Raw genomic sequence first — 13,491 nt, 5'->3', positions numbered from 1 at the left:
AGTGATGTTTGGGTACTTTCACTGGACGGTCTTTAACTCCCTATAAGCAGTCAACAGAGAGACAGCTCTTATTTTGGAGTTTAATGAGGTATTGGAGGAATTCAAGTAAAAGGATAACGCAACCCGACAGTCCTACACTGTTCTGTACAAAGTTCTCCAACTGTTGTATTGCATCACTTTTAATGCCAAGAGTGTTATCTTAACGTTTTTGTGATTATAAGTGATTTTATATTAGCGCCCAAACAACAAACCAAAATCCCAAAGCGATGGCACTGTGGGTCAGTGGTTAGCAGGTCCGTCTGTCAATCAGGGGGTTGGCAGTTCAATCCCCGCCCTAGTCCATGTGTCCTTGAGCAAAACACGTAACCCCGCGTTGCTCCCTGTAGCCGTGTCTACGGTGTATAATGTAACATATAAAGTGTCTTTGAGTATCTTAAAAAGCGCTATATAAATTAAATGGATTATTATTACTGATTTACTCACATGGCGGCTGTTTTTGGGGAGGAGTCCACATCATGAAGGCACCTGTAATCCTCAGCGCAGGCACAGATAAGCCGCAATGTCCGAACTGTAACAAAACATCAGGAGAAAAAAAGAAATATAAAACCACAGGCAGTATCTACAATATGCAGAAATGGTCCAATATGAAAAACTTTTGGCCACAACAAGGAGATTGACGAGTACGACGGGAGTCAAATCATGAAAGATGTTCTTATCAATATTGTTATGTTATAATATAGTGCTATAATTAAAATTGCAGAGTTAAACTGAATAATGTCGCAAAATTGTTTCAATGTAATACATAAACAATTGGACTCCTACAACAGGTCTGGAACACGTAAAACGTGTTCATACCAGAGAGAATATTCAAAATAGAGAATGTTGGTGAATGGCCACTAAATCACTCATGCAAGAACCAATCTGTTCTTGCATGATCCCAATGACCTTCCAAGCGGCTGTAGCTGCAGAAACGGGTGCATACTGAAACTCCACAAAAGAGGCGTAAACACAGTCCACTGAGCAACAACACAAATCTGACTCACCAATACATTCCAACTTCCTCTGCGGACAGCAGTCTTTGATGAGAAGCTTGAGCTCCTGAACAGCAGACTCGTAGGGGTAGGAACCCTGCAGTGCGCCGGGGTCTCCGGGGAACAGTTTCAAGGGAACGCCGAAAGCCGCTGGCGAGGCATCCTGATACAGCTTCATACTCGCCTCAAAGGCCTGCTCCCTTTCTCTGTGGACCTTCCTGAAAAAAAAGTGTCAGAGTCTCAAAGGGATTTAGGTAACAGCTAATAAGTCAGTTAGTGTGTTTTCTTTAATACATAGTTATTAATAAGGGGAGCAGCTATCCCCGGGGCCTCCTACCAGTTGGACGTGCCCGGAAAACCTCTAATGGGAGGCGTCCAGGAGGCATCCTGACTAGATGCCCAAACCACCTCAGCTGACTCCTTTCGACACGAAGGAGCAGCGACTCGACTCCAAGCTCCCCCCTGATGTCCGAGCTCCTTACCCTATCTCTAAGGCTGAGCCCGGCCACCCTACGGAGGAAGCTCATTTCGGCCGCTTGTATCCAAGATCTCGTTCTTTCGGTCACGACCCAGAGTTCGTGACCATAGGTGAGGGTTGGAACGTAGACCGACCAGTAAATGGAGAGCTTTGCCTTCCGGCTCAGCTCCCTCTTCACCAAGACGGACCGGTACAGCGCCTGTTTTACTGCTGCAGCCGCACCGATCCGCCTGTCGATCTCCCGCTCCACCTTACCCTCACTCGTGAACAAGACCCCGAGATACTTGAACTCCTTCGCTTGGGGTAGGCAGTTTGCCCCCACCTGGAGGGAGCAATCCGCCGGTTTCCGGCAGAGCACCATGGCCTCAGATTTGGAGGTGCTAACTCTCATCCCTGCCGCTTCGCACTCGGCTGAAAAACGCCCCAGTGAATGCTGGAGGTCACGGTCCGAGGAGGCAAACAGGACCACATCATCCGCAAACAGCAGAGAGGCGATCCCGAGACTCCCGAACCGGATCCTCTCCGCCCCCTGGCTGCGCCTAGATATCCAGTCCATGAAGGTCACGAACAGGACCGGTGATAAAGGGCAGCCCTGGCGGAGGCCAACACCCACCGGGAACGTGTCTGACTTACTACCGAGGAGACGAACACAGCTCCTACTGCAGGCGTACAGAGACCGGATGGCCCGTGCCAACGGGTCCGGCACCCCATACTCCCGCAGCACCCCCCACAAAAACCCCAGAGGGACCCGGTCGAAAGCCTTCTCCAGGTCTACAAAGCACATGTAAACAAAGTGCTCTTTCCACCGCCCGACGATGTCGTCCCCCCCCCCCCCCCCCCTGCTGAGAACAGCCTGGGGTAGACCCTGCTTTCCCTTCCTGAGCCGTCGGATGGTTTGCCAGAACTTCCTTGAGGCCAACCGAAAGTCCTTCTCCATGGCCTCCCCGAACTCCTCCCATGCCCGAGTTTTAGCCTCCGCGACCATCGCAGCTGCAGTCCTTCTGGCCCGCCGGTACCCGTCAGCTGCTTCAGGAGACCCCTGGGCCAGCCAGGCCCGAAAGGCCTCCTTCTTCAGTTTGACAGCTTCCCTCACCCCCGGTGTCCACCACCGGGTTCTCGGGTTGCCGCCACGATAGGTAGGAGGCCCCGGGGAAGACCGAGGACACGCTGGAGGGATTATATCTCCCGGCTGGCCTTGGAACGCCTCGGGATCCCCCAGAGTGAGCTGGAAAGTGCTGCGGGTGAGAGGGAAGCCTGGGTCGGCCTGCTGAACCTGCTGCCACCGCGACCCGACCCCGGATAAGAGGCTGATAATGGATGGATGGATGGGAGCAGCTATGTTGTTATAAGTTATAACACACCGATGCAATAATGGCTTTACTGTAGGGAGATGACGAAGGATCTCAACTCAAACTATACTGCTCCCTGTAGGAATGTTCTTAAAAGTACATTTGTCGGCATTGAAATATTAAAGTCAACAATAGTTATTTAAACACTTCTGCTGTTGCCGACCATTTGTTTACATTAAAGCAATGTTGCTTTTTTAATTAACTGTTTTTTTCTTCTCCACACAAAATCAAAAAGAAACAATAATATATATCGATAAGGAACCGAACAGATCAGCAGCATCGATAATAGTACAAGTATCGATAAAATCCCAACTGATCATTTAAAGACTGAGTGGAATGAGAATCAAACAGCAACAGAAGCTGGGAAGAGGCTCGTTGGAGTAGCACTGCCACACGCTGGTCATGACCCACACTGTACATCTAGGCAACAAGTCATGCCAAACCATAATATGTTCTTTAGATGGAGTATGATAAAGCTCAACAATACTTAATGTGTACTCTGACCATCTCAAGTCAACCATGAGCCTCTTAATGCTGACATATTGTTAAATTACTTTTTTTAACACAACCCAGAGATCCTGATCCAATGTTGCTGTATGAAATACAACTGAACCAATTCATTAATGGAAGAAAGCCAAGCGATGTATAAACATTCAATGAGCGGTCCCTTACGTTGTATTGAAGTGGCTTGCACAAGCAAAGCAGCATACAGCAGTTTATCTACTTTTTAAATGCCAAATTACAAAGCATACCATATATTTTATGATTAATTTCCTTTTTCCCAGCAGCAACTGACATTTGCTTATTTCTGATTATTGTTATGTACACGTATTTAACAATATGGGACCAGTCTCTCTGAACAGTTTGACTTTGAAAAAGTGAAGCAGAACAAAGTTAGTGGTTTTAGTACAGATTAATTAGGCGAAATGGGCATTTGGGCAATTTGAATTTTCTCATGTACCAAACCATATATTTCACTTGTATATTACTTACGGTGTTCAATACATCCAAATATAGCAGTCTTTGTGGATTAGAAGAAGAAAAAAAATTTTTTTTTCAAAGATAAGCAACATTTGTGAGTGTAAAGCACTAAATCGATTCATGTTGCTGTGTTCTTTGGCTCATATCTCTGTGATGCTTTGGTACAGAAGGATTTTGAAAATATATTTAGAATGTGTGTTAAATCCTCTTGCTCTTTGCTGTTTTTGCGATAGCACCGAGCTACGGGTTGCTAGTTACAAAAACGTGCTGAGTGGGCTGACCCCTGACAAAATGATGATTATGATATTTTCATAATGTTTCAGTTGGTGTTTGAGTTGTGTGGAAATATGTGCTCATGTTTATTGTAAGGTTTTACAGTCTATATATGATGTGTAAATCTGCGCCCAATTGAGCGCCGTGGGGCTTAAGGCGGCACAGAGTTGATGCCAAGTGGGGCCGACTGGCTGCTGCCATCAACTATTTGCTGTGTAATGTCTTAATTTGCTTGTAGCTGGCAAAAGTTAGTATTTCCTTTAAAAGACACCAACGGTGTAGATTATCTTCTACAGCACACATTTCAAAAGTCTGCCTTATGAATAAAAACCTAAATTCCTGTATAACTCAAACCTGTGGTAAAAAGACAATTATAGAGTTATAATTAGGATGGTCATGATACCAAAATTATAACTTCGATACGATACCTGCCATAAATATCACGATACCCGATACTTACGATACCATAAATACTATATGATACCACAAATACGATACTGGTATATTGATCTATAATAGTAATAAATAAAACATCTGTATGGTTCCCTTTTTACCAGCTTGTTGAACACTTAACAAATGGTATTAATATTAGTATTAGCCTACAGCAAGACATTAATGAGAACTACATGGTGTCATCACAGCATTGATTATACACGGCTATGTAGGCCTTTTGTCGTCATCTGACCAGATGACTACATAGTTCCTTTCATAAGTATGAGCAACTGTAGAGTTCATATTTTATCTTAATTCATGGAATAATTATTTTTCCTTGACTAAAATAAAAATGACTTAGCTGAAGATCCACCAGCATGTAGCTATTTTGCATCAATTGTGTTTCATTTAGTACACGTGTGCATTGTGACCTCATGATCATATAGACTGGTCGTCAAAGGCTACTCGTGTTAGGCTGTATGTGGGTGAGCTTAAGGTGTGCATCATGTTTATAATCACATTTGATTACCTGTCGTTCTTTGAACTCTTTGAACAGTTCGGGGTGTCTGTCTGAAAGGTGCTTTAATGTTTGACGTGTTGCTCCTTGGTCTGAGTGGCTTTGAAACACTGTCTGCAATGCAGCCAAAGTACTTCCAGATTTCACTTCTGGCATCTTTTTTTACAAAAAGCCGATGACGGTCAGTAAAAGCTCCGGCACCTGACGCCATCTTGACGCCATGTTGACGTCCTGTTGACCCCATGTTGTCTCCCCAGCGGAGCGCTGCCTGTTAGTGTGTGAGTGCTGCGCAGCCCAGCCCCCTTGCAGTCAACGCGCTGGGCAGCATTAAAGGAGCGGAGCAGTGAGTGCGCTCTGATAATAAAGTATCGATACTGAAAATATGCAAAACCGTAGTTTTGAATGTACAGGTACCGCGGTACCTTTTTAGTATCGGTACACCGTGCAACTCTAGTTATAATGAGGGGAACAGGTATGCGACCAGTCGGTCTATACCCTGGGTTTACCGGGGTCGGAATTGTGAAATAACTAATGATGTCAAATTGTAGATAGATTTTCTGATTTTGCATCTGCACCAAAAAAGTAGTTGCCTTTTAACTAGGGTTACCTCAAACCGGTACCTGGCATTCAGATGTTACCATTTTTAAATGTCACCTACCACTAACTGCTATTCATTGCTTCAGGGGAAAAAAATAAAGTGAAATATGTTGCAGTCAAAATCTTTGTAAGTAAACAAACATGGAGCTTTTGGCATAGCAATTCTCATTATGTTCAACCGCTAATAAACAGTGCTTGTGTTGTAAATTAAGATAAAGCATTTGACAGTGTGCAACTTGTGTTACTGTAGAATGTGGATACATCGTAAAACTATGCCGTATTGGGTTTACACGTGCCTTAACATTAGCTTGCTAACTTGTCACCCCTGGTAGAGATAGGAGGCTAAAATCATCCTATTGACATGGTGAACTGATGTTTTTAGACAGCTACATGCCTTTTGTTAATGTTTTAGCCCTCGGTTGCACCACGTGGCGCGGATTGTTTCCCCCCCGTCGGGCGTGGTTTTCAAAGCCGTCTATATACTCTAATCAAGGTCCATCTAACTGAAGATAATGATAATCATTTTGATTTGCAAAAGCAGTAAGAAACATTACACTTTACAGTACAGAGACATGCATTAGGTCAGTGGTTCCCAAAGTGGGGGTCGCGACCCCTAGGGGGGGCGCGGTGGTACTACAGGGGGGTCGCGGCTTCATCACCAACCCACACACACAGACGCACACATACACCGGTAAAACAATATAAAATAACCGACGTGACATGCACTGTGTTCCAACCACGCCACCAGAGCGGCTCATGTCACAGACCGACTGTGGCAAAACCAGCGAGAGCGAGAGAGCGAGGGAGAGAGAGAGGGAGCGCGAACGAGAGAGAGACACACAGCGACAGAGCGAGAAAGATACGGAGCGACAGAGAAAGATAAAGATAAGAGAAGGAAGTATGTACAAAGATGGACAGATTTGTGACTGGTCTAAAGCGCAAATCCGATGGAACTTCTGTTACAGCCGCAACAGGCGACGCGACCACCTCAACAACGCCTCAAACTAAGGTAAAGGCAAGGAAATATAGCGAGGCATATCTGTCTCTGGGCTTCACAAGCACTATTGTCGGTCAGGATGAGAGACCCCAGTGTGTTTTGTGTCTTAAAATACTGGCGGCAGAGAGCATGAAGCCCACTAAATTAAAAAGACACCTGAAAACCCACCACCCTGAACATATTAACAAGCACCTTGAGTTTTTCCAAAAACAATTGGAAAACTGTCATGCCCAGCAGAGTCACTTTGAAAAAGCTGCATCTGTCCCCGTTAAAGCACAACTCGCTTCCTACAAAGTAGCCTACAGAGTTGCCCAATGCAAAAAGGCTCACACAATAGCGGAGGGTTATTCCTATATCATCAAAGGGGGTCTTGACAGAAAAAGTTTGGGAACCACTGCATTAGGTGGATGAAGGCTGCAGTACCTGAAAAGAGCCACCAGGGCACTCCACAGCGGCGTGAAGAAGGCCTCCTCTATGCTGGCGAGGCACAGGTCTTTAGAGCTGGCTGTGTTTAGACACTCAAAGGACAGCAAACACAGTGAAAGAAGCTGATCTGAAACAAAGAAATATTTATCAACCTCCATTTTTACAGCGACTGTTAATGTAAAATTAAATTGCTGCTAAATCCACACAGGAAGACACTTCCTTCACACTAACTATCCATCCTCGCACTCACCAATTGCAATGTGAATGTCTTTGACAACGACCTTCAGGTGTTCCGTCAGCGCCCTAATCTCCAGCTCCTGCACGTTGTCCTCGTCCTGCTCGGGCTGCATGGAGGGGTCGAAGGTCAGCTCTGAATCAAAGCCGGGGTCATCCGTGCTGCCGTGGAGCGGGGCCCAGTCCAACTGGGTCAGGAAGTGCTCCAGATCCTCGAACGAGTTCTCCCGATCCACATTCGCCTGCTCGTGCTCCCCTTCCTCGTCGTCAGAGGCGGCGTGCAGGTCGTGAGAGCGCGAGGGGGAGGGCGACAAGCCCATGGTGAAGCTGTGGCCACCGACGCTGCTGCCCCTGGTCGGCCTCGTCTGGGTCTCTGTGTGGTCAATGGCATTTTCACATAAGAAAACCATTGAACCACTTAAACGTCAGCGTGATCCTGAATATAACTCAGCTTTTTCAAATGGCCATGTGGTCTGTTTTGGGTAGTTCTACATGTAGACTAGTAATTTATGCTTAGCTAAAAAGGAAAATAGGAGATTATTTTTCAGAACGGTTGACCTTTTCTCTCGTTTTCCTTTTGTTTTCAATGACTGGGAAGTTGGTCAAGTGTTTTCCAGGACGCACAGGAACCCTGACGAAACCACGGTAAATCTACATTTCAGACTTTTACCGAGACTATTTTAGTTTCCTTATGTTCAATTGAGGACCGAACTAGCGACAACAAAACAAAACCAGACAGAAGTGGAGAAAGTCCACAAGAGAAATGTGAACCCATTTCAACCCACCTCACTAAAAACACTCCTGGCTCCGGCTCCTACCTGGATGAAGCAGATTGTGGGTGCTGCAAGAATGCCTCAGCGGCAGTGCAGGACTGTGGGGGAGGCCTTTACTGATGATGGGGTAGAGCCTGTTGTAGACCCGGTACTGGTGTTTCCTCAACAGCTTCACCACTGGGTGGTCCGACCGGCTGAGGACACAGGACAAACGTTAGTGCACCCTCGATGTGGCCTGAGGAGGGCTGGAACAAACACACGTGATATAACCATTTGATTGAAGTGTGTAACAATCTTGCGTCAAACCAACTGCAGCAACCACTGACAACAGCAAAAGGAAAACAAACACTTCTGAACCAACATGTTGACAACCGACCTTTGGAACACAACACAATACAAAATAACGTAACACGAAATGAAAATAGTACAATATATATAGCACTTGGCGCCTCAATTTAGTTTTTCCCCAATATTAGTAACACTTGGAAAATGGTTGAATATAAAGATTTTTGTAATGTAAATATATGACTAAAATTATTGAGTTTTTAACAAAAAATTATTGAGTTTTTAAAAAAGTGCAGGACTTGTTTATTGCAGAAAGAAACGAGGCCACAGGAAGTAAAATGTGACCGAAGCAAACAAAAGAATCACCCTGAAACTGTTTGTGGCTCAGAGGGTTAAACTATATTTGAAATTCTCATGTTTCAGTTGGTTACCTGAGCAGGTAGGAGACTAGACCTGAGACCAAGGTGTCATCGTCAGGATTCTTCCTCATATTGGCTTTCCACAGTTTGGGCCAATCCTAAAAGAGACCAAAAAAAAGGATTGGCAACTATATAAAAAAGTCATAAATGCTGATTAGTTGATGCATTTGAATATAACTGATTAATCAATGCCAATTTTCTTTGTTTGTGCAAGGTGACCATTTACAAGACGCACATAACCCTTCAGCTTTTCATATAATCACATATTGAACACTCCAGTATTCTCAAAAGGCATCCCTTTGCGCTCGCTGCAGTGTAAGAGCTTCTTTTCATTAGTCTCAACACGAGCATGGTTATGAATTTACATGGTCTTGCTCATATTCCAGCACATTGGTGTAGAGAATGCGCTGCTCTTGCTCCTCTGCTGTCATCGCCCCAGATGCTGCAAATCTCCTGTAGCAACAAACACAGGAACAGATTTACATGCAGTTCAATCGCCTTCATAAGTGTATGAATACTAGCGAGCAGTCAGTGAGGATCCACAGTATGAAACCTTCTCTGTGCATTAAATTTAGTGTAGAAAGATATTCATTTAAAATGTACCAAATTACCATAGGCACAATTATCAGGTTGCTTATAAAGTAGTCTACATGATGGCGACTAATTTAGTGAAATGTTCTCAGTCTTAACATTGATATCTTAATATTGAAACATTTCGGGCACTCTGTTTGTTACTCGCATCTTAATATTTGACTCAGGTGTCTCTATCATACAGATTCATCTCATAATCTGTTAAGATGTCCCTTAGGCCATGAACATGAACCAATGTAGGTATTCGGCAATCATTATTATGTTTTTCAAATAAATGATGATACAAAATTCCAGGGCTCTTTAATGATTGCGATTGCAATATCAGTCAAACATAATGACAAATTTCTTTAAATCGCTCTGCCCATTTTGATAGAAAATTCATTTTTTATGGCACATGTGGTTTTCTGATTGAGAAGCAATGCTTTTCTTGCAGTGAATGAAAACTATATGTTTGGCACATGACTTCTTATATTGTTATTTATGTGGCCAACAGCCAACAGTTTGGCCACCGTTACTCTAAATTTCCAAAAGGACTACACTCTCTCCGGGAATTTATTGAGCGCTTGGCCCTCAAATAGCATTACGATTAGATAATGCCACAGGCTCTACTAAGCACATCAATTTAAAATGTCAACGTTTAGGAGATGCTGGAGGGAACCAACTCGAGGCGGGCTTTAAGGAAAACTTGAAAACAAAGAACATGATAATTGTGATAGACTGACTATAATATTTGTAAAATGATACGTGTCAATTAAGCCCACATCACAGTCAATGTAAATGTAAATACATCTTATTTTTAGGAGCTTAAAGGATAAAAGCAGAAGCTAAAGACAGAACAACCTAATTCAGTGGGTTTGTCTGTACCTGTTGGCCTCCTCCTGTAGCCTCAGTCTTCTCTCCTCCATCTTCCGCTGGAGCTAATGTCACGGCAGACGTTAAGAAAACCTCCAAGCATGGCAGTCCTTACACGGATCAGCGATAAGTGGTCGCGTCTTTGAGTTTAAACCAGTTATCCCATCATTATAACTTTTAAAAGTTACAATAGGTTTCCATTCTATAAATATCAATATTCCACAGCCAAATACAATCAGTTGAAATTCTTATTGCAAGCTGTTCACACCTGTTTGCTTTAAGCCCGTCACTGCAGCATGCCATCCCCTCTGACTTAACGGGGTTATAGAGCTGGGACAATGTTATCAGTTGGGACAAATCAATGTGAAATAAGCTCTGAGAATAAAGCATCACACATTGCCTTAAAGCTGAACTTAGAGATTAGTAAAGCCAGCCGTCATCTGCCGAGCAACACAGAGAGACATGGAAGGATACAGCATCCTGCCTGGCTTTGGCGATGATGAGGTTTTCCATCATCTGCCGCTGGAGAGACAGCGTCTGCATTTGTAAGAGGTGAGGAAATTACTTTACATAAATGCAATTAAAAACTCCCCCCCCCCCCAAAAAAAACAGTATGTAAAGTTAATAAATATGTGAATTATTAAGAAATGAGCCAATGATACATTTCTAACCATTATCAGGGGAAACGGCAAGTCACAATGTCACGGCCCAACCCATTTCTTTGCAAGTTATGCTTTAACTTAAAATCACTAAAAAACAACCAGCATGTTACAACATGCACAGCACCATGGAGGGACAACACATACACCAACAGCCTACATTATAGCATCAACCATGACAGCAAGACTGCACGGTCTGAAGTGATAGCTGCTGCAGTAGTTTGTGCCGACACTGATCACGGCAGTCTTTAAAAAGATTCATTAAAAAAGAGTTAGTTAACGTCTTAAATTAATTACATAGCATCTAAAAACAATGACAACCTGTCCCAATATATTGATTTAGTATGTCAAAAATAATGAGAAGTTATCTCAAAATAATGAAACTCAGTATTTTGATTTAGTATTATAAATAATGGCATGGTAAATTAAAATCTCTAAAAACCCACGTATAGCTAAATGCATTGGACGCTGCCTCACACGCACGTGAGTCTTGTTCGCAGGTGACATGGAGCCAGACAAACCGAACACCTGAATAGGCGTCACGGGAATCCTTCGCTCGTGGCTGACATGTCCACGTGCAAGAAATACCACGCACTACATCTCCAACGGCTCGCGACGTCGACGTTGTGCGCGCTCTTTAAAGAACACTTGAAGGTCCGGCGTGCCGCCCCCCGCGTGCGTTCCTAGCCACCTTAGCTCGTGTGCCTTTACCTTTACAAACGTTTTCAGTTTCCTCCAGGAAGCATGGAGCTCCACTTGACGCCGAAACATGTTCCGTATCTGAATGACAAGTTAACAAGACGTTTAAAACCTCCGACTTGATCTCTGCCATTGCAATTACCGTTAGTGTTAGCTAAGAAAACAGCCACCGTTACAAATTAGACGACATGTCTCGCGCTTACCATCTTTGTTTTTCTCTGACTGGCGCTCGTTCTCCCCGAAACGGTGAACACGAGAGGCGGTTCTGCTGTAGAGCGACGACGTGATGGCCTTAAATAAGCTCATGAGACCAGGGTCTCGCCACAGCCCACTCCCCCTTCACTCAGGTAGCACGCACCGTCAACAACGCGCGTCGAGCTAGCAGACACACCGGATGTAGCACCACGAAATACAAAATAAAAGTACCCACGATGTCGCTTAGTTATTTTCTAATTGACTCGTCACACACTGGTATACAAAGGCATGGTTTAACTTGTGTTCATCAAATTTAAGGGATGACATTTGACAGTCAGTCCATGTCTACAGAAGGACAGCGGTGCAGAGAGACAAATGCATCACTATAGACACTATACTTATCCATCCATCCATCCATTATCACCCGCTTATCCGGGGTCGGGTCGCGGTGGCAGCAGGTTCTATATACACTATACTTATATAAAATGTAATTATTAGGATTTAAACAAGAGGGCGGGAGGTAAAGCCTTGGGGTTCTTCTATCTGTCCCCTCTCTTACTTGGTTAAAGCCTTGAGGGAACACAACTAATGGTGTATTCACAAGAATACAATTCACAAAATGAAATTGTATTCTTGTGTTCTCTCATGGTGGAGCTAAAGGAACGCTGAGGGGAATCACCACATGTATTAGGATACATCCTTTGGGACCACGAGTGACAGTGGGAAATGTTTTGTGTAGCCATTGGGACAATGATAAGATATTTTACTTGATAAGTGAGAACTCAGGGGTATCACCAAAGTCAATGAGTTTTTTTCCTCCAGCGACCATGAATGTCTAAAAAAATGTAATCCATCCAATAATTGTTGAGATTTTCTCTCAAACTACAAATGTCAACCTTATGGTGGCGCTGAAGGAAAGCTGAAGGGAATCACTTATGTTATTAGGATACATCCTTTGGGGACCATGAATGTCAGTGGAAATTGCTGTTCCAATCCATCGGGACAATGTTAAGATATCTTACGGGATAAGTGAAAACTTTGACCAGCTGATGGGCGCACAGGAAGACTGAAGTGTCACCACAGTCGATGGTTTTCATCCTCCGGCAACCACCAACATGTGTCAAAAACATAATGGTAATCCATCCAATAGTTGTTGAGCTCCATCAATAGAGAAAACTAACAGTTGCCTTTAGGCAGATGACAAAATGGTGAATATCGATGCTCCAGTGTTACAACATCCATTTATCTGGAACGTCAACAGTGTTGAAATAGTGGCTGATGACACCCAGAAGACAAAATACCTTGTACTTAGTCACATGATGTTTGCTGCCTGAACACATGTGATGGATTGTGGGATACTGAGAGCCACACGGGATACGTCTTGTTATGACATCTAAATCTAGGTTAAAGAAGGCTGCCCTTGATGGAACCTCTGAAATGGGATGGACCTCGTCGGCTCTTTGTGATGTACTGTACTCGGTCATAAAATGCAGTCTCAGAGGGATGCAGGCACTAAATTGGGTCACAGGTACTGTTTTCACTGATACTATTACAGGAAGTGAGTAATGAACATACATCAAACAATCACTTGTATCTTTATCCATAGCAACTTCAAATCTGAAGTATTTAATGGACAAAAAGAATAGCATGTACCAAATTTGTATCTCCAACACATAAATGATGTGTCCATTGTGAACAATGCA

General features: G+C 43.8%; 1 protein-coding gene across 3 annotated transcripts in view; it reads right to left on the bottom strand.

The window, feature by feature from the left end:
- The window catches only part of vps9d1 (VPS9 domain containing 1), a 38,898-nt gene that overhangs the window by 12,362 nt on the left and 13,045 nt on the right, over positions 1 to 13,491 (bottom strand). For all 3 annotated transcript variants that reach the window (XR_004609599.1, XM_034535366.1, XM_034535367.1), the window contains exons 6-14: positions 10,710 to 10,772; positions 10,248 to 10,300; positions 9,158 to 9,245; positions 8,805 to 8,890; positions 8,134 to 8,282; positions 7,332 to 7,688; positions 7,079 to 7,208; positions 1,044 to 1,249; positions 484 to 568 (exon numbers count right to left, since the gene is read on the bottom strand). Coding sequence is in view for 2 of the 3 variants with exons in the window: in XM_034535366.1 (XP_034391257.1) it covers positions 484 to 568; positions 1,044 to 1,249; positions 7,079 to 7,208; positions 7,332 to 7,688; positions 8,134 to 8,282; positions 8,805 to 8,890; positions 9,158 to 9,245; positions 10,248 to 10,300; positions 10,710 to 10,772 (1,217 nt within the window). In the remaining variant the exon portion in view is untranslated. The remainder of the gene's footprint in view (positions 1 to 483; positions 569 to 1,043; positions 1,250 to 7,078; positions 7,209 to 7,331; positions 7,689 to 8,133; positions 8,283 to 8,804; positions 8,891 to 9,157; positions 9,246 to 10,247; positions 10,301 to 10,709; positions 10,773 to 13,491) is intronic.

Source organism: Cyclopterus lumpus, chromosome 6 (genome assembly GCF_009769545.1).
Source record: "Cyclopterus lumpus isolate fCycLum1 chromosome 6, fCycLum1.pri, whole genome shotgun sequence".
NCBI lineage: Eukaryota > Metazoa > Chordata > Actinopteri > Perciformes > Cyclopteridae > Cyclopterus > Cyclopterus lumpus.
The sequence above is the reverse complement of the archived record's forward strand: the minus strand, read 5'-3'. Positions and strand labels throughout refer to the sequence as shown.